General features: G+C 34.4%; 2 protein-coding genes across 9 annotated transcripts; both read left to right on the top strand.

Annotated features, from left to right (window-relative positions):
• Positions 1 to 1,140: 1,140 nt before the first annotated feature.
• Positions 1,141 to 20,315, top strand: RRC1 (RNA recognition motif (RRM)-containing protein). 8 transcript variants are annotated; one of them, XM_028061554.2, is made up of 19 exons: positions 1,141 to 1,292; positions 1,476 to 1,581; positions 2,036 to 2,122; positions 2,214 to 2,349; positions 2,533 to 2,578; positions 12,509 to 12,569; positions 12,660 to 12,812; positions 12,895 to 13,014; positions 13,103 to 13,268; positions 13,387 to 13,499; positions 14,379 to 14,450; positions 15,294 to 15,515; positions 15,698 to 15,756; positions 15,924 to 16,008; positions 16,108 to 16,245; positions 17,158 to 17,382; positions 17,469 to 18,271; positions 18,528 to 18,688; positions 19,621 to 20,315. In XM_028061554.2, exons 3-19 carry the CDS (start codon positions 2,048 to 2,050, stop codon positions 19,899 to 19,901), a joined length of 2,916 nt encoding a protein of 971 aa, XP_027917355.2. In that variant the 5' UTR covers positions 1,141 to 1,292; positions 1,476 to 1,581; positions 2,036 to 2,047; the 3' UTR covers positions 19,902 to 20,315. The 8 variants fall into 8 exon arrangements, with proteins under 8 accessions (XP_027917355.2, XP_027917351.2, XP_027917349.2 ...); XM_028061550.2 differs by having other exon boundaries at positions 1,142 to 1,292; positions 1,476 to 1,538; positions 18,528 to 18,694; XM_028061548.2 differs by having other exon boundaries at positions 1,142 to 1,292; positions 18,528 to 18,694.
• Positions 20,316 to 22,577: 2,262 nt separating this feature from the next.
• On the top strand, positions 22,578 to 25,265 carry LOC114178719 (galactan beta-1,4-galactosyltransferase GALS2-like). The gene is made up of 2 exons (XM_028064776.2): positions 22,578 to 23,996; positions 24,606 to 25,265. Exons 1-2 carry the CDS (start codon positions 22,843 to 22,845, stop codon positions 24,952 to 24,954), a joined length of 1,503 nt encoding a protein of 500 aa, XP_027920577.1. The 5' UTR covers positions 22,578 to 22,842; the 3' UTR covers positions 24,955 to 25,265.
• Positions 25,266 to 25,752: the final 487 nt, after the last annotated feature.

Raw genomic sequence — 25,752 nt, 5'->3', positions numbered from 1 at the left:
GCATAATACATAACATTCTCATTTTCATTCTTTAGAATCTTCTGTATTCACACAAAATAATATGTAGCCTAATTATAAAATCCCATTACAATGTCACATTTATATTTACCGGGTCCATTATTCAACAAAATAAAAATGTGACATATAACTTAAATAGTTTGTGCACTCCTTTTTATCTAGTATCACATAAAGCATTAAATGAAGGTATTATATATTTTTATATTTAAAATAAAAGAAGATTGAGGGAGAGAATAGAAGATAACTAAAAAAAGTTAATATAATCAAAAAATTTATATCGAACCAATAATGTTCTAACAATAATTGAATCAACTATTTTATGGTAGGAGAAGAGAAGAAATGACGGTAAAATTATAAAGAACTTCAAATATTTTATCTTTTTCTTCCAAATATCATATTTTGTTTTTTTTTTCATAATGGTTTTAAAAGTTGAAACATAGAGTAAGAGAAAGAAAACTAATCAATATAAATTAAATTAATTATAAATTTCTCCTTATAAGTTCAAATAAAATAAATAACAATTAATTTGGCTCTTCATTTATTTATAAAACGTGTTTTATGTTTTATAAAGATTATGTGCAATGAATCATGTCATTTAGAGATCACTAGTGTTTTGTTGAAACATTCATTAATATATTGCTTATTTTACCTTAATACTTTCTATATTATATCGCTTACAACTCTATTCTTTCTGATTAATTTCTGTAATTTTTAACTTATGATAATTTCTAATGTTTCAAGGTCTTAATTTATCATGTATATTATCATATAAATGAGAAATACCATGATAATGGTAAGAAATATAAAATATTAACATATAAATGGTAAATAATTAATTGTACCAAATATTATTAATAAGAACTCAATAAATTTTCAATTAATTAAGAAAATTAGACACTAATTGTGAGATGTGTCAAATAGTCTCTATATAAAAAAATTAAAAAAATTATAAAAAATAGGCAATTTAAAATCTTCAAAATATTGTTTTTAACATACCCTAGACTAAACCCACCTAGAGTATGGTTACTCTAATCTACAAATATATTGAATTTATTTTGATAAAAGATAGTGACTTTCATTTAAATTAAAAAACACAGAATAATTGTAAAAATACAATAATGCAATCCCTTAGTTTTGTTATTTGGGTGAGTTAATCGGAAAAGAAAACAATACACCAATACCCTTCCCTGTCGCGTGCCCTTGTATCACTGTTACTGCGCCTCGTTTCGTTTCTACTAGCGAGACTCCGAGGAAAGAGTGAACACCAAAGCCAGGTAAGTTGAGTTCAGGTTCCGCTTTTTTTCTCCCCTCACTATTTCTCTATTTTATGCTTCTCTCGTAATCAAGCCCCAAAAGCGGGTTTCCAATTGGATTACCTTGTTTGTTTTTTATTCTTCTTTTTCCGTGTTCATAATCATAATTATTTGATACTATGAGGTGATGTATTTGCCCTTCAGTGAAGTCACCGTTTCTGATTCTACTCAATTGGGATTGGGGAGAGGGACTCGCATTATCTGACGGTGAATTTCCTCTTTCAGCTCTCCTCACTCTCTTTTTGGGGAGGTAGCTTCGATTTCCTCTACACTTTGATGTTTCGTGTTATTTCAAAATTTGTGTGCCAGAGTTTAGTATGGTAATGTTGTTGTTAGGTTATGTTAGATTAGACTGAGAGTCTATTGGGTTATTACTGTCAATTTTGGTGGTTGAGTTGAGAAGTTGGGCTCTGCATTTTCCAATTATTTTCCATTTGTGACTATGAAGTTTCTTGGGTTTTGAGGATTGAGTGAATTGGATAGGTTAGAGTACAGTTTGACGGGGATTTGTATTTGATATGTTTTCTGCGCGTTCTGTGACTTTTGTTGGCGGACTGGATGTGAAGTTGTAATTGAAACAACTTGAGATTGGTTTTGAGAATGATAAATGGTGGAGTAAAGAATTTAGGATCGTTTCAAGATGTGTAATTTCTGGGTGAATGCCTGACTTGAGGATATGAAGTATTTTTATTGTTTTATTGCAGTCTGATGCAAGCATGAGTTCATTCTCCATCACAAGGAAAAAGACACCATTCCAGAAGCATAGAGAAGAAGAGGAGGCAAAGAAGAAGGTAGGGTTGATATGTCCAAGTTAGTTAGTTCTTGTTTGAATTGGGCAAAGCCATTCCTATTTATTATCATGTTGGGATTTGTTTCATGCAGAGAGCGGAGGATGAGACTGCTCGATTGTACGCTGAGTTTGTAGAGTCATTTCAAGGAGACACTACTCCGGGGTCAAAAACTTTTGTTCGAGGAGGAACAATTAATCCCAATGATAGATTTAAAGATGATTCTGAGGGTTAGTATGACTCATGAATTCTGTATTTCTTGCCCCTCTTTGTTTATATTCCTTTTGCCTCAGCTCTTAGAAGTCATGTTCCTGTATGCTTTTTATGTTATGGATATACACAGTTTTTGCTATTATTTTGTATAATAATGTTAATAAAAGTATGGACCTTTTTTATTCCTTCGCGGATGACAGGTGAAAAGTCCAAAGATGGGGTATCTGTTCCAAAGAAGGGAAGTAGGTAAATAAATGCTTTTGATTGACCAAGTTTCTGTGCTCTTTAATTAGGCATCAAAAAGTAGGGAAAATACATGTTATTAAGGTATAGCTTTATGTAGGTTGTACTTATAGCCATAACGAATTGAATATTGTAATTTAGTTTTTATGCTGCATGTTTTTTGTGACATTTAATGATTTGATCACATGATTAACATTTGGGGGGAGGGGTTTGTTTGAATAATTCTGGTATTTCAGGATGACCTATAGTATTTCCAACTCACCTAATTTTGGCTTGTTCTGTTTGCATAGCAGAAGCACTTGTTTGGATACATAACTCAAGATCCTTGATTCTTATGCTTTGAATGTCATCTTGTTTTATAAATCTAAAACAAAAAGTTAATTCTCAATCTGATAATATAAAAATTAGAAGTTGTCTGTACAAACTGAGAAGTATATGATATAGCTATTGTGTGCTTATAGAGACATCTTTAATTACCCAATTAAATTCTGGGTAATTTTGGTGAATGTATTTTTAATTGTTTAAGGCAAACCTGCCTAAGAAACCTGTCCAGTTATAATAAATCAGTATTCTTGCATTGCATCCTTCATGGACATCTGATGAAACTTGGAAATAATATTGTAGTATATAGATCATTATCCATGAAAACTATACAAGTAACTTTCTTGTAATTTAAGGAACTTTTGAGTTATGAATACTTAGTCACATAGTTAAATGGTTGATCTTATTTGCAGTTTTGTTTCATTTTCCTTGCAATTATGAGTTGTTTTGTAGTCTTTTTTAATAGCTAAAACATATGCTACTTATGATTTTGTATTTGTACATTAATGTGTAAAGTTGTTGGGGTGAGATACTTGAAGGGTACTCCGTATGTTACTGGTTGACACTGCCCTTTAGTTTGGTTTATTCCTTTGGTGCCTTGGATGCACCTTTCTGGTTTTGGTGGGGTGTGCCTTTAGCTCCTTATTGATAAAATTGAGGACACTTCAAAACCTAGTTGCTATTGGCGATTAATGGAGCAAAATAACATTATGAGATTTTTTTTTTCTGCAATATCTATTTGTATTAGAGTTTAATTATTAACATTATGCTGAAAATATATTGGTCTTTCCTGGCTGGTCATAATGTGGGAAAATCAGAGAGATAAGTGTGTGGTTGTGTATACACATCATGAAACTTTTTAAGAATATAGTCAACCAGGAATATTTTTTGCTTACATGACTAAGTGGACCTCCAATTGATTGTGGTGATTGTGTTATTAGTGTTGAAGATTCTACATTGACTAGAGATAAGGTCAAATTATAGTATATAAGTGAGACAAAACTCACCTTACATGTTGATTTTGTAGTATTGAGTTAGGGTTAAAGTTCACCTTCTAAGATGGTATAGAAGCCTATCCTAGTGAGATTTGTTGGTCTATTTGGGCCACCTACTATTTAGCCGCTATTAGACCACCCACAAATATGTATCCTATACTTGAGATGTCTAGTCTTCAACGTGAGGCAATGTTTGTATGTTGGAGATTCCACATTGACTATAGATAAAGCTAAATTATAGTAGAGAAGTGGGTGCAAATCTCACCTTACAAGCAAATTTTGTAGGGTTGAGTTAGGTTTAAAGTTTACTTTCTAAGAGTCAGGGACATGTCTTTGAGCTAGAGTGGTAGAAATTATATTTTCTACACCATCTTAGAGAACGAAATATTCTTCTATTTTCTCCACATGTATTGTGTCTTACAGAGTGTATTTAAGAGCTTGGTTCTCCCCCTTCATGGATAGCTTATAAGAGAAGGTTACCGAGTGCTTGAATTCTTATCAAAATGCTATAGAACTTTAAGGGTTTAGGATTTGCGATGAATAGTGTGAGCAATACTCTATCACCATGTGTTTCTCTAGTAATCTCCACATTGTCAAGTGTGTTGCCAAACATTGTTGCATGTGTCACTATCATCATCACCCTTATGTGGCGACCCTTTTCTAGTACATTGAGTTCACACACACTCTTTTTCAATGTGAGAAGCTTTTTTGATGACACTTGTTGACACCCTTCTGTGATCCTTGTTTGTCTCTAGCGAACCCGCCAAGCCCTTGTTTTCTCATGGCCTCATCCAGAACCCCTTTGGAGTTTGCTTCAACTATGACATTGACAAACATCTCTCTAATCCCATGAGAAAATTCAATTATATTAGATCTACCAATTACAATACTGTACAATCATTGTCCAACTATAGTTCCAAGGTCAAGGCTGAGTCGATCACTTAGGCTATGAATCTTCTTTTCAAGGATCGAGCTAGCTGGTACAATGATGTTGCCTCTTTGTGCAACATTCATAGGTTATCTCTTGCTCCTAACCTTCAACCTCTCTGACTGTTATAGGTTTGGGGAAAAGCCCAAAAAGTCTACTCCAATGATTTCCCTTGTTTGTAGCATTGTGACTTCTAATCTATCTAGAAAGCTTGAGAATATGGATACACAGTAGTTAGCTCAATCATTTGATTGTTGATTATAACAATATGATGGCTTTCACTACTGACCCTGAGTTGAAGAGTTTATAAACAAATTATCTAGAGATATTTTCTATTATAAGTAAGAATGTTGGGCAAAACTTGGAATATTATCTTTTGAATATCTATAAGATGTTTTGAGCTTATTTCAAAAAGTTGTATGCAATAGCTTATCTACAATAACTTGCACTGGTACTTTTTACATAACCCAACTATGATTTCTGTATTTCACAACACTAAACTTAACATGTTTATTTATTTTGGTTATGGTCTTCATATTGATTTTGTTTTATCTTTTTCTGTTCCTTGTGCTCTATAGTTTGTAATCCACCTGTCTTCAAAAGTGACCATATCTTAGCATGTAGCTATGTATCGCAAACAAGGAGTGATAATATATGATTGTTATTCTTATTTTTTATGAATTAAAAGTATATTAAGGGTGATTAGTAATTATTAGTTTAATATTATGATATACAATGATATATTTTTATTGATTTGATTAATTATATTGAGCCTTTTATTAACCCAAGTTTGATTCCTGTGTTACAAAATACTACGCTTAAAGTATTTATTTATTTTGGTTACTGCCTTTAATTTGATATTTTTATCTTTCTCAGTTCCTTGTGCTCTATAGTTTGTAATCCAATTTTTGTCGAAAGGCAACATCTCTACTCTTTAGCATGTAATACAAGTTGCTATACATAGTAGACAAGGAGTGATAGTACACACACACACATGTATGCATGCATGTATAATTCTTAATTTTTTATTTTTTATGAATTAAAAATATATGAATGGTGATTGGTAATTATTATTTTAATATTTTTGTGATATATTATGATAACATAATTATTTGATTTTTTTAATAATAATTTGTTTCTCATATTATAAAATGGCACTATTTTGTATGTGCTTATGTAATTATAATAATTCAAACCCATCTAAATTGTATAACAATGGGTTTTGATGTCCATTTGGATGTTTCCCATGTTGATTCCTACTTTGGTTGTGTTATTGTTGCTTTCTATCACTAATTTCCTATAAATGATGATTGTCGCTTCCCTGGATGGTTCCACTTGTTGAGCTCAAGATGCCTCTTCAATGACATCTTCTACACATGAGCTCTCCTTTGCCCTAAACAAAAATATTTGGTTCCCTTACAGTCCTAACCCATTATCTATACTGTTCGTTATTATCCTTCATCTCCTTTTTGGATTCCATGCCTATTCTAGGTCTACAAGTGAAGCCATGTTTGATCCTTGCTGATAGTAGGCGACATCGGAGAAAATGGCTGCTTTACAAGTTAGTGGCACTTTGTAGCTCGTCTTGTCCCCTCTTGCAAAGACTACTGTCGACTGTTGTTGGGTTTACACAATGAAGGGTGTATTAGATGGAAATATTGATTGATTCAAATCACTTGGGTTGCTCAGGATATCCTTTTGACCTTGACTATGGGTACACCTTTTTCCGTGTGTCTAAGATTACTTTTGTACATCTATGTCTTGCTGTTGTTGGAATTGCCATTGGCTACTTCACCAATTGGATATAAGATGCCTTCTTGCATGAAGAGGTTTATATGGAGCATCTTCTTGATTGTATCATTTCTGATGGCTGTCACCTTGTATTTTGACTTTCATTCTCTTTCTGTTGCTTGAAGCAATCTCCCTGCCCTTAGTTTGGTGCTTTAGCTCTACCTTACTCTAGTTTGGTATGAGTCATTCGAGGATGATCACTTTGTTTTTTTCCCTTACTCTCAGTTTGGCTTGTGTATTTATTTGGTGGTGCATAGTGATGACGTTGTCATTACTGTGATGAACTTGACAGACGACTCAATGCTTACGTTCACATTCAGTTTCAGATGAAAGATTTGGATACACTCAGATATGTTTTAGGCATTGATATTGCTCAATCCACCTCTAACATTGTCATTTCCAGAGCAAATATGCTCTGGATATTCTCATCCTGGTGTCATTTCTATGGAGCCCCTTACTAAATTAGTCAGACTAAGAACCTTGATATCATTGCTTCCTCCAACATTTTTGCACAAACTACTGAAAGAGTACACATTTTCAGCTTTTTTTGTCCTGCTTCACTTATCTAGTAGGTACATAATCTAAACAAAGAGAAGCTCCACGACCAGTGTTGCGCATGATAAAAAGTAAGTGCTAATTTCAAGGTGCAGTTAGTTCTGTATCTTTGGAATAACATGACTTCCCACCAGCGTGTTTAATATAACAGTGAATTTGATATAACATGTAAATATAAAGATTATTTTAGTGTCATCCCTTGTAGTAGAAAACCATGTTTCCAATACTCATTTCGTGGTGTAGGGAAGGCTTGCAGCCTTGTAATCAATATCCAAAAGTGTTTCTGACGGATGCTTCTGAAAAAGAGAGAACAAAGGATTTAAGGGATAATCTCTATTCCATATTGGCTCATATTTCAGATGTAAGACAAGCTCTAAGGGTGAGTTGGGAGTTATATGGTTGTTGCAAGAACGTAGGGTGTGTCTTTTGTAATTTGGTGTATAAGATCAATGCTCTGGTGGGTAAATGGGTATGACATTTTCTTTTGGAACCTCGTTCTCCTAGTCCGTTACCCTTCTGGGATATTTTCATGCAAATTATTTTTTCCCATTCTTACTCATTCCTTGAATAAGGCTTATTTAATGATAAATCCCTTATGGAGTCTGAAGCTCCCTACCTCACATCATTTATTTGGACTGTGGCTTTATATAATCATTACCAATGAAATATTTTGCAGGTTATTAGGATACCTATGGTGTCTAAGAAGTTCAATATTTTTTGCTGCATGCTTTATCTATGGAGTTCCTTATTTGTCCTTTTTTATAAATGTACTTCCTACCACTTTTTGATCACAAGCGAATGATGTCTTTGGTAGAAGTCACGATACAATTTTTTTTGTGTGGTGATGTGCAACTAATGCTAGTTGTTGATGCCTTTAGTTGGAGCCAAGCTAGTTAAAATTGAGTGTGAAGGTTAGGGAACGTATGAATTGAATAATCATAAAATGCAATTGAGACCCTACCTAAACTACAAAATTGTATTTAAATATATGCCTATGCATAGAAAATAACATTAATCTTGCAAATTACCTTAAAGTAACTATTAACACAATCACAAAGATAAAGTAACAAGTTAACAATTCCAAATTAGAAGACACACACTATTTAACAACATATAGAACCAAATATGTTGGAGAAATCCAGAACGGTGAGAGCATCACATACCAAAATAATAAAAGAGTGAGAAGTGGAGAAACACAGCATGGCAGTAGCACTTGAACAAGCACACCGCCAAATGAGAAGAAAATAAACCATTTTGAACTCTAAAATAAGCAAATAATTTGAACTAGGAAACTTGAATGCAGAAGACACAGATTACAAGAGCAGGGAAAGAAACAGGGCACAAGTGAACATGAATAAGTGGGGCTCTATTGTTGATGTGGAATGGATCTGCAGAAAATAGTTGTTGTTTCTCTTCAATACTTTTTAAAGTGGGTTATTAGTGCACGAGGTGATTGGTAAATCCAGCCAATCCTACAGGTCAGACCCTGTGATCTTGTGATTCCACTAAAATGAGATACACATCAAGATCAATATTGTTCGTGATGGTGGCAGAAATTGTAAAATTCTATGATTTTATGAGTAATATTATTGATTTTGACTACCGTGATTGGATGAAGTGCAGATTTTTCATGTGTTAGATCTACACGACACATTTTATTTGGGATAGGATTATGCACTTTTCTTTGTTTCAGTACAAGCTACTGCTTTTTTATGGTTCCTGACATACCATTTCGGCAGTTTTGCTCCATTTATTTTTCTGTTTATCTTTGTTGTTTTGTTTCTTCAGTTATGTTAATGAGAATTCTCTTCCTCATGATTCCTATGTCCATTTCCTCTTCGTCTTAATGGGTTTATTCTTTTACCAAAAACTGAATACAAGTACATTTGTATCAAGAATTTTTGTTTTAGTTGAAAACCCTTTTAGATGTATACGATGCTTGATGAGACTTTTATAATTAGTATTTGAGTGGTGGGGTGTTTAAGTGGCAACTCAGTACACACTGTTAGAGATAGAATTTGATTATGTTAGAGATCTGATTTCATTACATTTAGGAATATGATATGATTTGATAGGGAAATATCTTAACAATTTTTCCCATTATCAGATATTGAATTTGTTATTTTTTAATATACTTCTTCTTGATTATAAATAGGAGTACTCGTTTGTACACTACATACAAAATTCATTATAATCCTTTTTTAATTCTCTCTTCTCAACGTGGTATCATCCTCCATGACCCTTTTTGTCATTTATCCTTTCAACATGGTGTCAAAACCCTAATGAGAAGGGAGGTCAAATTCATGCTTTCCTATTGTGCCCACTACTCAATAGAGTAAATTTTTTGGACATCATGTATGCTTTTCCAATTTCAACCTTTTCCCCTGATGTCATGTGCATGCCAATACACTGTTCCCTGTTGCTGTCATAGTTTATCGCATCTGTCATTGTTTACCGTTATTATCATAGTTTATCACCTGCATCACTGTGCACCATCACTGAAATTTTCTGGCAAGTCCTTTTTACCGCTGGCTTTCTTTGGAGAATACTCTTTTCTGTGAATATATTTTTGGTACATACTATTTACCTCCAATTATTCTTCGGGAAGTACTACTTACGACCAACATTTTCCCAGTGTGTACGGTTTACTGCCAATGTTTATCTGGTAAATACTGTCTACGAACATTTTACTGGCAAGTACAGTTTACCACTGACATTTTTTCGGCTGAGTACTATTTACTGTCCATGTTTTTCATGCGAATGCTGTTTACCACTGACATTTTTGTGTCCTGCAACTTTTTTAACGAGCTTGTCTCACGTGATACATATTATCCACCTTATCGTGCTTGTTAAAGATATGAGTTGAAAGGCCGTAGCATATTGAAGATCGACTATTGTTAGAGATATGAGTTGATTATGTTAGAGATATGATTTGATTACATCATATAAGGAGATATGCTATGATATTAGTGAAATATCTATTTCCCATTATTAGATATTGATTTTCTTCTCTATTATTTTATCTCTTTTTGTTTATAAATAAGAATACTCATTTGTGTACTCAACACATGAAATTCATTATTTTCAATCTCGGTTTCTCTCTTCTAAGCATGGAACCAGATTGATACCAACCTCGACCTATTTTGTCTCTAATCCTTGTAACATGGTATTAGAGCCTAATGAGAATGGAACTTAAATTTGTGTTTTCCATGTGGGCCCACTGCTCACAGAAGTAAATATTTTTCTGATTTTTATTTTTTCTGTTTGTAGTCACGATTCACCTCATGTCTTTGTTCACCTTGTGGTGACTTTTTGACGAGCCTTTTCCAGAATGTTACTGTTTATTGCCAGCGTTTTTTCAACAAGTACTCCTTATGATTGATGTTTTCCTACGGATATAGTTTTCCACCAATGTTTTTCTTATGGATTTCTTTTTTTTTTGTCGAGCCTTTTTCAGCTGAGATTTTTCATTGCTGATGTTTTTGGGTGATTTTATTTTATTTTCTTTCAAAGAGATTTTTCTGGCCAAAAACCATCATTTGCACCTTGTTGTGGGATAATTATGTGTGTTCTCCAACAGCCGTTGTGCCCTTTAAGCACTTATGCTTCCCTACAACGATGATTCTCTCTAAGCACTTATTGCTCTTTCGCAGCTGCTGTGTCCTTTCAACGTTTTTTGCTTTCCAAATGTGTTAGGTCTTTTGAGGGGGGATTCGCAAGGAAGAATCAATAATGATGAGACTTGAGCCAAACTGACACTACCTCCAATCCAAAATCCTTATATGTTGTTCAACTTTCTTATTTATACTTAATGTGAGGTTGAGATTCACCTGGATTCTTAAACTCTTTGGCAATTGTCATTATCTTTTGACCTTTTTCAACAAGCTTGACTATATGTGATTCATGTGTTCCAACCTTAGGGGGAGTGTTGAAGATATGATTTGAAGGACTAAACATAATTAAGATTGATTGTCACTTTGATAGAGAGAAAGTCATGTTTGGAAAAGATCCGCTAGCTTTGTCATTATTTACTTTGTCAGCTTCGACAACCAATTGGTTGGCATGTTTACTAAGTCTCTCAAGAGGTCTTGAGTTGAGGTCATATGTATCAAGCTGGTCTCGTATGATACATATGCTTCAGTTTGAGGAGGAGTATTAGAGGTATGAGTTGATTATGTTAGAGATATGATTTGATTAAATTAAATAGATAGATATAATATTTTTTCATAGGGAAATATTTGATATTTTCTGTTATTAGATACTGATTTTGTTCGTTATTATTGTATGTCTTCATTATAAATAAGAACTCATGTGCACCCAACACAAAATTCATTATATTGCTTCAATAAGGTACTAGAGCAATGCCATCCTCCGAGACTTATTTCGTCTTTACTCTTTTCAATGGTTGTCACTTTGAGAAAGAGAATGTCATGTCCAGGAAATGTCTACTAGTTTTATCATTATTTACTTTGTTAGCTTTAACAGCCAACTGATTGACATGGTTACCAAGTCTCTCAAGGGGTCTTGATTTGATGACTTGTAAAAAGCTTGTCTCATATGATACATTTGCTCTAACTTGAGGGGAATATTAGTATGATAGGGAAATATCTTGCTAAATATTTCCCATAATTAAATATTGATTTTGATAGTTTTTGTATTTCTTCATTATAAATAAGAATACTCATGCGCGTATATGACACACGAAATTCATTTTATTCCTTCTAGGTTTCTCTTTTATCAACATGGTATCTAAGCGGTACCAACTTACATGACTTGTTTTGCTACTAACCTTTTCAACACACTCCATTCCAGAATAACTAAAGAGTTGTTCTGAGAACTCAATTTATTAAACCTAAAGACATTAGAAAATATGTATTCCATTGTAATTTTAGTGATATCAGGTTTCGTGAAAGCAATCAGTTAGTTAAGAAAAACTTGGAATTTCTTGCCTTGCTACCTCATAATTGGCAATCATTTCCCCTAGTTGTTTGATGGGTGTTGAGGGAAATTTATCCTTTGTGGATTTAAGGGCATTTCCCATGGTTCCTTTCTTGTAGGTTCTGTGTACGGTGTTATACTTCCCCAAAAGTTTTTTTGTTGCGATTTAAATGTTTATTCAATGTCAGTAATTCAAGTTTACAGTTTAGATTTTGTTGACACTTAGAGTGTTATGAAAGATTTTTGCTGGATTATCCAGTGGTTATCCCTGAAGTTTGATTAGGTGATATTACCCCTATTGACTGTTTTGAAAATGATGAATCAGATAATTCTAAATATTTTATTTAGTTCAAATGTGTGCTTAGTCAATTAAGATGGAAGTTTATCATTTATTTTTATTTGCAGGTATGTACCATCTTTTATTCCACCTCCAATTGCAACCAAGGGGAAAGAATCTGAAAGGAAAGTCTGTATCTCAATTGAAGCTTTGATCTCATCCTTTTGCTTTCCAGTTCTGATGTATCCAGATATAATGCTTGTTTGCTGATTTTTGTAGAAAGAGGAAGAAAAGCCAAAGGAGAAAGAGAAAGGGAAGTCAAGAAATATTGATCATTTTATGGAGGAGCTAAAGCATGAGCAAGAGATGAGGGAGAGGCGGAATCAAGAACGTGAGCATTGGCGTGACGGTCGTCATGCAGAACATTCTGCTGTAAGTGATGCTGTTAAGCCGTTGTACTCATAGTTTTCTGACAAATTTTTAGCCGTTGTACTTATAGTTTTTCCCCTTAAAGCAGTCCAGCCGCTTTGATGAGCTGCCTGATGACTTTGACCCTAGTGGTAAACTTCCGGGATCATTTGATGATGGTGATCCTCAGACTACAAATCTTTATGTTGGAAATCTCTCACCCAAGGTTTGAGGGTCCCCTCAATAACTGGCCTTTGTTTTTCTTCGAGAATTAAGTACCTGTTAGTCTTATATTGGCAGTTTAATGATTGTAGGTCGATGAAAATTTTCTTCTCCGTACTTTTGGAAGATTTGGACCTATTGCTAGTGTGAAGATTATGTGGCCAAGGACAGAGGAGGAGCGAAGGAGGCAAAGAAACTGTGGCTTTGTAGCTTTCATGAACAGAGCTGATGGACAGGCAGCAAAAGATGAAATGCAAGGTCTGGTTCATTTGTCGGAAATCAGAACTCAAACTCTTGTAGCATAGCGTGTATTTTTATTGAGTTTATGCTTCAGAAAATATGTTAATGCAATGACGTAGTATGAATGTTTGTGCAGGAGTTGTGGTTTATGAATATGAATTGAAAATTGGATGGGGAAGGTCTGTTGCCCTACCATCGCAAGCACTACCTGCACCTCCACCAGGGCATATGGCCATTAGGAGTAAGGAGGTATTACTGTTAACTTGTTGAAAAACAAAAGAGTTAGGGTCTGTTTTCTATATTTGAAAACTGTTTTCAAAATCTAATAAAAAATAGTTTTATGAGAATAGTTTCTGAAACAGTTTTGGAAGTTTTCTATTTTCTATTATTTGCTATCTTCTCAGCGTTGTGACATCTCCCCCTACTCCTTCATATGAAGTAGTTTATGAAAATTATTTTATAGTGCAGTTTTTAAAAACTAAAGACTCCACAAAAACCCTACTATAAAGAATTTCTTAGAACAATTACGATTTTCAAGTGGTTATTTGTAACGAGAATATAAACAAATGTCAACTTCATTAGTTTTTTCTGTTTTGATAGCTGTCTGTTAGGCTGTTATAAATTGACACGGCTGTCACCTCATGGTATCATTCTATGAGGATGTTTATTTATACTTCTTGAACAATGAAAGCTTAGCATCATTCTAATCTTCAATACTTAGTAATGCAATAATATAGGTTCCTCTTCTTGTGTCTATCTCTTCTCTGTACATTCAATATTATTTAATTTAAAATAAGTAACCACTTCCAAGTTTTTATTTTTTTTTTGTCATCATTACCACTCCAATTGTCAAATAATTCCTAATCTAGATCATTCCCCCTTCACCTGTGTGTCGTGTCCTTCTCACTCAAATAAAATTAAAAATCTCAAGCCAAAGGAACTTGCCATGCTATTTGCTGTGTTTTCTAGCCCCTATGTGAGATGATGAAAGATAAATATCTTGATGATTTATTTCGACTTATAATTTATTAAAATGTGAAGATTATCTTGTGAAATCAAGTTGTCTATTGCTGTCCAGGCCGCCCTTCTCATAGATATACAACATGTTTTACTTGTTTTTGTTTGCAGGGTAGTACTGTGATTTTGTCTGGTCCTTCTGGTCCACCGTTAACATCCGTGCCTAATCAGAATTCTGAGCTGGTAGGTTCTCAGTTTTAGATTGTCTTAAATTCTTTTATATTTGTCACATATTGTACTGTCATTGATACAAGGAGAAATATTATCGAAATTGTAATTGAATGTGAAACACTAATTTGATGCATCTCCAATGCATCTACGTTTTTGGAAACTGAGTATTGTAAGATAGCAGTTCTCTGACTACCGGGTGAAACACTTATTTGCTGTTATTCAATTGATCACTTACAATAAAGTTCATTTTCTTTAGTTCTGTCTACAAACTTAACAGAAACATGGATGTATATCTTTCTATTTATCATATAAAGTATCATTTGTTTTTTGTGTGTCTCTATGGATAAATATTCTTAGTACCATGTAGCAGGAACCAAGTTTCCAAGACCTGGACCACCAAAAAGCTTTGATGTTGCTCAGTCTTGGGTACTTTAGTTTATATGGTTGGATAGAAATACTAAAAATTTCTCTGACCGGTAGTCTTTGAGTTCATTTGGGATAGAGTAGCATTTTAGTCCTTTTAGTTTTTTTTATAGTGTCCTGACCAATTTATGGGAGCGTTTTTTGTTACATCTTTAATGTGACTGACTTACTGTGTTGCATGGTTTTTGATCTTTATTTTGCTGTCTTTTATCCTTTTTTTCTTTATTGTGTTTTTCTCCGCTAGTATTTTTTTTTCCTCAACTTTTGCATCTTTTGAAATAATCCTATTTCTTGTCTCTAAAGACAGATGGTAGTAATATATATAAAAGAGATACAAACACACTAGGTGTAGAGTTACTTATTGGTTCACATTCCTAATGTTTTTGATGTAATGGTTCTTGATCCTAATATTCCTGCTATAATTTATTGTAGGTTCTGACTCCTAATGTTCCTGATATAATGGTTACACCTCCTGAGGATGAACATTTAAGGCATGTAATTGATACAATGGCTTTGTATGTCCTGGATGGAGGATGTGCTTTCGAACAAGCTATCATGGAGAGGGGTCGTGGCAATCCTCTTTTCAACTTCTTGTTTGTCCTTGGCTCAAAGGAACATACCTACTACGTTTGGAGACTCTACTCATTTGCCCAGGTACAACAATTTCCTTTCTGAGGATGCAATTTTATTTTTGAGAATGTTTTGACTAAACAAAATGCTTAAGTACTATCGGTATATTAGCATTGAAGAATCCATAAAGGCAAAAAAGTTTCTTTGACATAATAGTTATATAAGAGGTTTTGGAGGGTGACATGTGTTCTTTGCGTGTAATGCAGGGTGATACCCTTCAAAGATGGAGGACTGAACCTTTTATCATGATAACGGGTAGTGGAAGGTACTCTAATTATTATTTTTCCCTTGTGTTATGTTTTTGATTATTGTTAAAAATTAGAAAAGAAAGAAGAATACTGGTGGTTGTTTTGTTTGCCGATGTTGTGAATGGATTGCATGGGTCATTAGTAATAAAGTGTAACCTCGACAAAGATAATTTTATTTTTTCAGATGGATTCCTCCCTCATTACCAACATCAAAAAGTCCAGAACATGAAAAGGAATCTGGTTCCACACATGCTGGAGGAAGAAGCAGGGTACTTTCATTTTTGTATTTTATATTAGGTTGAATGTAATTTCTCAACAACACTCTCTTCTGATTATGTAACATTCTGTGTTTTGATTGAATTTTGTAGCGTGTTGAGCCAGAAAGAACACTGACTGATGCACAGAGGGATGAATTTGAGGATATGCTTCGTGCTTTAACTCTAGAGAGGAGCCAGATAAAAGAGGCTATGGGGTTTTCTTTAGATAATGCTGATGCAGCTGGGGAGGTAGAACTGTTTTTCTGCTCATTGGCTATTGAAATACCTTCAGTATAATTGAAATTGCTGGTTTAAAGTCAGTAAAATTATCTTCAGATAATCCATTTTAGCCCACTTGCTTACTCAATCCAGTTATGGCATTTATTATTCCATTTTAGTAAATTTAACTCTTGCTCAAATCTTAGCACTGGGCTTAGACAACCTGATGGAGAGGGGTCTTTGACCTGGGCTATCTCATCCTTAAATAATCAATCCATTCACACAACTTTGTACCATAACAAAAGATACTAATTTATCTTGTATTGATCTCTGCTCATTTTTTATCAGGAAAGTATTCGTTAGTAAGTAATCAAGCACTGTTACCAAAATAAAAACCCACTAGTATAATCTTATTACTAAGCTGTTCTAAAACAGAAAGACCCAAAGTTTCAAACAGAAAATTACTGATGACTTGCCACGAATGAATTGGAAAATACTGCAACTTTGCAAGTTGAGGTTGACCATTAGTTCAAATTCAAAAGTATGATGCTAGCATGTGTTAGCCCCCCCTTATCCTTCTAGTTTTTCTCCTGTATACGATTTGAGCTCAGGCTAAGCTAAACACCCATAGTTGACATGGGTCTGGCCCTAGAATTCCTGAAAAGCTATACGAATACAGTATTTTGCTAAAATGTGCTCAGCCTATGCTACAATAAACACACGTGGCCCTTTCAGTTAGTAAAACATATAATGTATGTACTGTCTACCATAAAAATTAAGTTAATCTGATGAGTAAAACAAATTATCCGATTTCATAGACAGAAAAAAGATGCAGAATTGTCTTTTGTAATCACTCTCTTACTATCACTTACTATTCAATTATCCTTCATTTTATATAATTTGGATAATGCTTCCTTGATGATTTTTAAATCTTAACTGCAGATAGTTGAAGTCTTGACTGAATCCTTGACACTTAAAGAAACCCCCATTCCTACTAAAATTGCAAGGCTTATGCTTGTCTCTGATATTCTTCATAATAGTAGCGCTCCTGTAAGAAATGCGTCAGCATATCGCACCAAGTTTGAAGCAACATTACCGGACATAATGGAGAGTTTTAACGACTTGTACCGTAGCATAATGGGGCGTATTACTGCTGAAGCCCTAAAGGTAGACTGAACAATAGTAGATAGCCACGATATAATATTAGTTTTCTTTCTTATTCTGGTAGGTGATCTCTGTCTGAAATGTTCCAGGAACGTGTGCTGAAAGTTTTGCAAGTTTGGGCGGACTGGTTTCTATTTTCAGATTCTTATGTGAATGGCTTAAGAGCTACTTTTCTTCGACCTGGGAACTCTGGTGTAAGTCCATTCCATTCTATATGCGGGGATGCACCTGAGATTGAACAGAAGACCACTTCTGAAGATATAGTTGTTGGTGGCAAGACCAACCAAGATGCTGCATTGGCAATGGGTCGAGGGGCTGCAATGAAGGAGCTAATGAGTCTTCCTATTGCTGAGCTGGAAAGACGATGCCGACACAATGGATTGTCACTTGTTGGTGGTAGAGAAATGATGGTTGCACGGTTGTTAAGTCTTGAAGAGGCAGAAAAGCAGAGAGGTTATGAACTAGATGATGAACTGAAATATGCCCACAACCAAGTGAGTTCTGGCAAGTATTCAGGTAATCGGCAAGAAACAAGTGCAGAGCCTGAACCAGTAGGACTTTCTGCATGGAACCACTATGGGGATGAAGATTTGCCGTCACAGAGCAGAAGTTCCGTATCTATAGCCTCTACACTTCCTATTCCACAGCCTGAACTTAAGGCCTTCACAAAAAAGGAAAAGAGCGATCCAGTTCTGCCAGCCTCTAAATGGGCTCGGGAGGATGATGAAAGTGACGATGAACAAAGGAGAGGTGGAAAAAATCTCGGCTTAAGTTACTCATCTTCTGGTAGTGATAATGTGGATGATGGTCTTATTAAAGCTGATGAATCAGAGTCTGCAGCTGGTACAAGTTTTCCAGCTCACACTGACAGTGGAATGAATGAAGAGCAGAGGTTGTAATATATTTTGCCTTAATTTCTCACTTTCATTCTTTCAGTTAGATTGCCTATGGAACTGAAGCCTTTCTTGTTCAGCTTGCATTTACTGACATTTGACTGTTCTATCTGTGTTTTCTTTTATATTTAATCGTGGTTATAATTTTCTATCCCCAAAAACTATTCAAAATCATTATCGTTTTTGGGGATGGGGATGGTACAACCAGTAAAAGGTTTATATTATATGTCTTCTTATGGGGCTTACTATGGACAGGCAAAAGCTTAGACGCTTGGAGGTTGCTTTAATTGAATACCGTGAATCTCTTGAAGAAAGGGGAATTAAAAATTTGGAGGAAATTGACAAGAAAGTGGAGTCACATCGAAAACGGCTGCAAGCAGAATATGGATTATCAGATTCTGGTGAAGATGGTAAAAGTAATAGTAAGTTCTTTCTATTTGTCTTTTTCTTTTGAAAGTTGTACAGAAGGAATTGATTTTTCATTTACTGACATTCTAATGACATTATGAAAATTTGAATGACTTGCACATTGGTTTAGATGTGTTATTGCATTGTAATTATTCAACAATTGTCTAGAAAATTCAATAATTTGACATTCATATGCTCAAGTATGAATCACATTCTGCAATCACGCTAAAGACTGAAGAAACGTGATCATTTTAAGTTTGGATTTTTATTTATTGCCTACTGAACCTCAGTGATGTTAACTTAACTGTAGTTGCATGTGATGTGATCCTATTGCCTATTTGAGATGGTACTTTTTGAGTGGCTTTATGAGGGATTTGTACTTAGAGTATGATGTGATAACAATTATTCAATTTATGGTGTCCATCATATTCATTTTTTTCTGGGCCATTGAATAAAATTTCCATGTTACGTTTCCAGAAGGTGTTAATTAATAAGAAAGCAGGATAGTAAATTATACAATGAAGTTTATTTGCATTTTGAATGAGGACGATCAACCTGATCTGTTTTTATTACATTTAATGTCTTCGGTGCTACCTGGCATCATAGGCTCAGCTCCCTATTCCTGATCTCCACTCTATGAAAGAAAGAGAAAACAAAATTGTTAAGCAGATATCTAGAATTTTTTGTTGTATAAAAAAAAAAATGAAGGAATCAGATGCTTGGAGTGAAGTGCATAATGTATCTAGTCATAACCGTTGTCATATGCATGCTTTCATTCGCTTCTTTTTTTAATTCCTTCCTCTAACCCTTTCACCTTTTCCATGCATTCTACTAATTTCTTTAAAAAAAATGTCATTAAAATGGTAAAACCATATCTTTGTGTTATTCTCCTTGTTATTCTGCATCAAGCTTTCAAATGATGTAAAAATTTAAATCGCAGGAAGAACTACAGAGAGGAGGGATAGGCATGACGTCTCAAGGAAACGGCACCGAAGCCGAAGTCCAAGTGATAGTCCACAACCAAAATTATCTGGAAAAGACAAGGACAGAGAACATGATTTAGAAAGGGATCGAGACAGACAAAGGGACAAAAGTTATGATTTTGATATTGAAAGAGGAAAAGACCGACACCGGGAAAAGAGTGGAAGCAGAGAGAGGGATGATCATGATAAGGATAGAAGCAGGGATAGGGACAGAGACAGAAGAAGACGGACCAAATAAGAACATTTCAGGTGTTTCAACACAAATATCTGTTACCTTACTGATTTGCATATTGTTTTGTAAAAGTCTGGAGGACAGTTGGCTTTTTGTGATGTTAGGGGGATATACTGGCAATGTGATTAGTACCTGCAAGAAGATAGGGATGAAACGTCTGCCAGGAAATTGTTACTGTAGACAATCTTTTGAAGTGCCAAATGGTAACTGGCTCTTGATACCCCCATATTTTTAACATGTAATTTAAGATTTCAAATCTTTAATTTTGCCCATGAATTAGATCAAGAGGGTTCTGTCTAATTGAGAGTTAACTGGGAGATTCGGCTGGTTATGTGTTTGTACTGCGTGTTGGGTAAGTTGTAGTTTTAAACATTATTGCGTAATGCCACATGTTAGTAACGTGGACGAAATTTGAATTCCCACACTTGTTATTTGATAAAATCAATAATTTAGTTTACACAATGAATGTTTTTGACGATTGTATAACTTTTCTATTGCTAATTTATTTTTGTTTTCGTCCAGGTACCCAAGTTTGTAGCTTTTATTCAGCTACTTTTTCTTAGTGTAAAAACCTATAAAAAGGGAGTGGGACTGTGCTTTTAAAACTTTTGACAAATATCATGTAGGAGAATATTGTACTGGAAAAACACTTTTAAAACGAAATAGTAAAATGTGAGATAGAAAAGTTTTATGTAGATTTGTGTAAATTTGGATTCTTTCTTTTGGTACTGTTATTTTGTTGAGCTCTCAGAATATTTATTTATACATTTTTTTTTATATTTTAAACTATATCAATTTTCTTAATCTATTAAAATTAATTACTTGAATAGAATAGAAATATAAAACTGAAAAAAAGAATATAAACTCGCGAGCAATTTTTAACAAAGAACTAACTTTAACTAATTTACTTGAAGACAACTATGTTTTAAGGGCTACCATTGGTTCAACCTATTTGTATTCTTACAATGGAATCTTGAAGTTATAGTTTAAATATTCTTTTATAAATATTATCCCTAGACTATCTTCACACTTGTGAACAAACAAACATTAAATATTCTCCAGTATAGATATTTGAATACTAGAAAGAGCATGAATTTTTGTTTTTTAAGTTTGTTTAAAGATTGGTTTTGTTGTTAGTTCTTCTCAAACTTACTTGATATATATAGCTTGGGAGAACCACAGCATGATAATCATATTTGTGAAAATGATTATTGAACGTATGTACTAAGCTTTTTTTACTTCTATTGTTTACTTTTTTTTTTATCTTAATAAATGTAGTAATTGTTGAAAGTGTAAAACATCTTTTTAAGCATTTATCACAAATAAACTTTCAATTATAAGAAATTATTCTCTAGTGAGAACACTGGTATTTGATTTTCGTTTTTGTTATAATTTGATGTAATTAAATTCAAATTCATGTACATAATTTTGAATTTATAATTTGCTCAATTATATTGTTTTTTTCCTATGATTAATGCTTGTATTAGTTTGATACTTTTTTATTGGGATACGATGAGCATAAAAAAAAAACTTCTAATCATATGATATTGGCAATAACATTTAATTGGAATTATTCTTATTGCCACAAACATTTTCTTTGTAGAAGGTGGGTTTTTCTTAGAAATCTCATTTTCATCTCCACAAAGAATATTAATGTCCTCATTTCAAATCCAATGAAATAACATTGATCAATCATTAATATTTTAATTTCAAGTTTGTTGACGTAATATCAAGCCAAAATCATATACAATATATTATATTCTTTTTGAAACTTGAAATTATATCAGAATTTTGTTCTTCACCGTAGACCCTTTCAAATATTATATTTAAACCCATTTTATAACTTCATGAATAAGTTTGACCCTGTTTCAATAAATGAATTGTTTTTTTCTTCCTCACCTTGTATTACTACAAAAGTACCGTTTTTAGGGTAAAATAGGTTGAACGCCTACTAATGTAACATGCGTGAGGTTTGATGTAACCAGGTTACTCACAACTTAATATATTTTTTTTGTTAGTGTTATTTTTCTTAACTTGTTTCATTCTGTCCTAGTGCAATAATGATTGTATAGTATGATCAACCAACAACCAATGAATACAATTCTTTGAAAGAGATCAGTTGTAAAAAGATTATTTTGTAAAAAAAAAGTTAAAAGTTAAAATTTGTGTAATTTCTAAACTAAGTTTTATCTAGAATTGTCAAAATGGATAAACCGGTCCGGTCCGATTTAATTCATTATGGATAGATCATTTAGTAAACTAATCTAACCCAGTTCACTTATTAACGATCTAAAAAAATTCGAATTCGACCCGACCTACCACAGGTTGATGAATTAAACGGATTAGTTCACGGACTCAATTAAAAAAGATACAATTTTTTTATTTTTTTTTTCAGTTAAAACTAAATTATAATTTTAATTAAAATCTAAATAAAATTTAATACCATCCAAAAATAAAGCAAAATCACAAAAATATAAATTATTTGTGTGGGGACAAGTTAGCTCGTGAATTTTATCCCATTTTTATAACTCTAGTTTTATTATGATGATATTATTAAAGCTTAATTTCCTTTTCCTCTGCATTTTATAACGTCAAATTCATTCCTAGTTAAGGAAATCTCCACCCCATCTTTCTGTTCTTGAGCATAAATCAAGTTAGATGAAGGGCGTAGTTTCAGTTCCCATACAACCTTCAATCATCACCAATCACATCATTTTATTTTCTAAAACAAATCAGATTCAACTTCAATTCTAACTTCCCAACTCTCTGCACCTAAATCTTGCAACCAAACAATACTCTCATTGTATAAGACAACACACGCTCTCCTCTGCATCCAACACAAAACTTTCTTCCCATCTTCTCTTCTCTCTCTTCTTGTTCAAGATTCAAGAGAGAGAGAGAGAGAGAGAGAGAGAGAGAGAGAGCACGTGCATAACATAACACAGCAATGGCAATGGCAAGCAAAGAGAGAGAGAAAAAACTCTTCTTTGTTGGGTCACTGGTGAACTACGCTGCAGAACTGAAGCTTCTTCTCACAACCGTCCTTCTCCTTTGCGGCGTCGCCACTCTCCTTCAGTTCCTCCCTTCACGTTTCACCATCTCTTCCTCCGATCTCCGCCTCTGCATCTCAAGGGTCTCCCTACAATCTCCACCACTCTCTACACCACCACCACTAGCCACACCCCCTCCACCACCCTCTTCCGCCGCTCTCCTTCCCAACGCCACCATTAAGCGTGTCTTCAACACTTACGGCTCCGCAGCCTACAACTTCATCACCATGGGAGGATACCGAGGAGGACTCAACACCTTTGCCATCGTTGGCCTCTCTTCCAAGCCACTTCATGTTTACGGAAAACCCACCTACGAGTGCCAGTGGATCCCTCTACAAAACACCACCTCTTCTCCAAAACCCATCACCACAAAGGGCTTAAAGTACCTCCCCGACTGGGGCTACGGCCATGTCTACACCGTTGTGGTTGTCAACTGCACCTTCAACGGCACCACCATCAATGCCGCCAACACCGGTGGCAGGTTGGTGCTCCATGCTTCCACCTCGGGAGCCGGAGACACCAACTTCAACGTCACTGACAGAATAGAGGTTCTGGAAGAAGCAGCAGGGAGTTTTAATGCCTCACTCTTTTTGTCGAAGCCTAAGTATGACTACTTCTACTGTGGCTCTTCTCTCTACGGGAACCTGAACCCTCAGAGGGTGAGGGAGTGGATTGCTTACCACGTGAAGTTTTTTGGGCCAAGGTCGCATTTTGTTATTCATGATGCTGGTGGGGTGCACGAGGATGTGCTGGAGGTGCTGAAGCCATGGATGGAACTGGGGTATGTGACGGTGCAGGATATTAGGGACCAAGAGAGGTTTGATGGGTACTATCATAACCAGTTCATGGTGGTGAATGATTGCTTGCATAGGTACAAATTCATGGCCAAATGGATGTTCTTTTTCGATGTGGATGAGTACATTTATGTTCCTCCTAAGAGTACTATCAAGACAGTCCTCAACTCGCTCTCAGAATACGACCAATTCACCATTGAACAGATGCCCATGAGCAGCAAGATTTGCCTCTCTCAGGATTATGGCAAAACTCACAGGTACACTTTTCTTTCTTCCTTTTGCTTCAGTTAACTTGAACACTTCACTTTTGCTTCATAAACTTCTGCTCAACTTTGTCTCCAGTAAGTCAAAATCAACTTAACTTTTATAAAAGTTCAATCATTTAGTGAATCTTTGCGTATTTTTCATCTAAAGTAGCTGGTTCCTTTACTGATATGGGTCGAACAATTGGGTGGATTAACAGGTTTTGCTAAGTATGAATTTGACTTTTGCTGTTCACCTGAGGCATCGATTTGATGTCATTGTCCTTTCTTCTTTTGTTTTGATTCTCGAAATGATAGAGGATATTGAGTGGTTGGATAGTGTTAATTTCTTATGTGGAGGGAAGATAGGATTTGCATTATTGTGGCGTAGATGCGTTTGGAAACATTTGCCCATCCCTTTAGCATTGATTCTGTTGTTCTAGTGTAACAGGACAGGTGGAATTAGTGGGGCTTGTAGGAACCTTGTTCTAGAGTATGATTTCATTCTAATTTACTCACACAACACAACCATGTTTAGAAATAAATAACCAACTACACAAAAGACTTATTCCTGATACTGCTTCAAGAAGATAATGAACAATCATTGATTATTGAACTTAACAGGAAATGGGGTTTTGAGAAGCTTGTGTATAGAGATTCAATCACAGGCATTCGTAGAGATCGAAAATATGCAGTGCAACCACGGAGCTTGTATGCAACAGGGGTGCACATGTCACAGGATCTATCAGGAAAAACCACTCACAAAACTGAAGGTAAAATCATGTACTTCCACTATCATGGAACCATATCAGAAAGAAGAGAATCATGTAAAATACTGGTAAACACGACACAAGTCACCAACGAAAAAATCCCTTATGTGTTGGACACCACATTGAGGGACATTGCTGGGGTAATCAAGAAATTTGAGCTCAAGATGATTGGATCAAGGTTGCAGAACAAGACAACGCAATGACACACTTCAAATCTTTTTTTTCTTTTCTCTTCGTGGGGCTTTCATAAAGAAATATGTGATTTAACTTGTGGCAGGATAGAAGATTCACCCATTTCTTTTTCTAATATCTGTATTATAAATATAATTTTTTTAATTATTTGGTACACGGGTATACGATCTTGTTGCATATTAAAATTATTGGGTCCTTGGTTTGGTCATTTGAGTTTTTGTTATATGCTGTATTTTGTAAAAAATAATGAATAAAAAAGATGAATGATTTAATAATGGTGTCGGTGAGGGGACCAGAGCATCCCCCAACTTAGGCGCCATCATATGAAGTGTGACCAATGTGTTGTGTTGCTTTCTCATACTGCATCTTTCCCTTTTATTCTTCATCATTATTTTCGACTTTGCTTCTTCTTCAATCCTTATTCCTCTCAGTAAATTTCGTTCAAACAATTCCTTTTATTTCTGGGAAAATGGGAAATTTTATGATCTTCTTTTGAAGATGTATAGTTGGGAATATAGGTTTTAGTTCAAGTATCTTAATGGGAAATGTGAAAAAGTTAAACACCGTTTAATCTCATTCTAAAATTTTAAATTAAAAATAGTGTAATTTTTTATAGAATTAATTATATTTTTTGTCTTTTAACTTTTATTAACAATTAGAATTAGTCTCTTTCGTTAACAATTGGAATCAGTCTCTTTTCAAAATAGTGTACCAATTTAGTCTTTTATATTTAGATATGTGTGGATATAATATTTTTAATTAAATTTGGTTAAGTTTATTTGACGTTTCAAACATATTTATCAACTAAC

Source organism: Vigna unguiculata, chromosome 3 (assembly GCF_037176805.1).
Source record: "Vigna unguiculata cultivar grain cowpea cultivar isolate G323 ecotype 2 chromosome 3, ASM3717680v1, whole genome shotgun sequence".
Classification (NCBI taxonomy): Eukaryota; Viridiplantae; Streptophyta; class Magnoliopsida; order Fabales; family Fabaceae; genus Vigna; species Vigna unguiculata.
The sequence above is the reverse complement of the archived record's forward strand: the minus strand, read 5'-3'. Positions and strand labels throughout refer to the sequence as shown.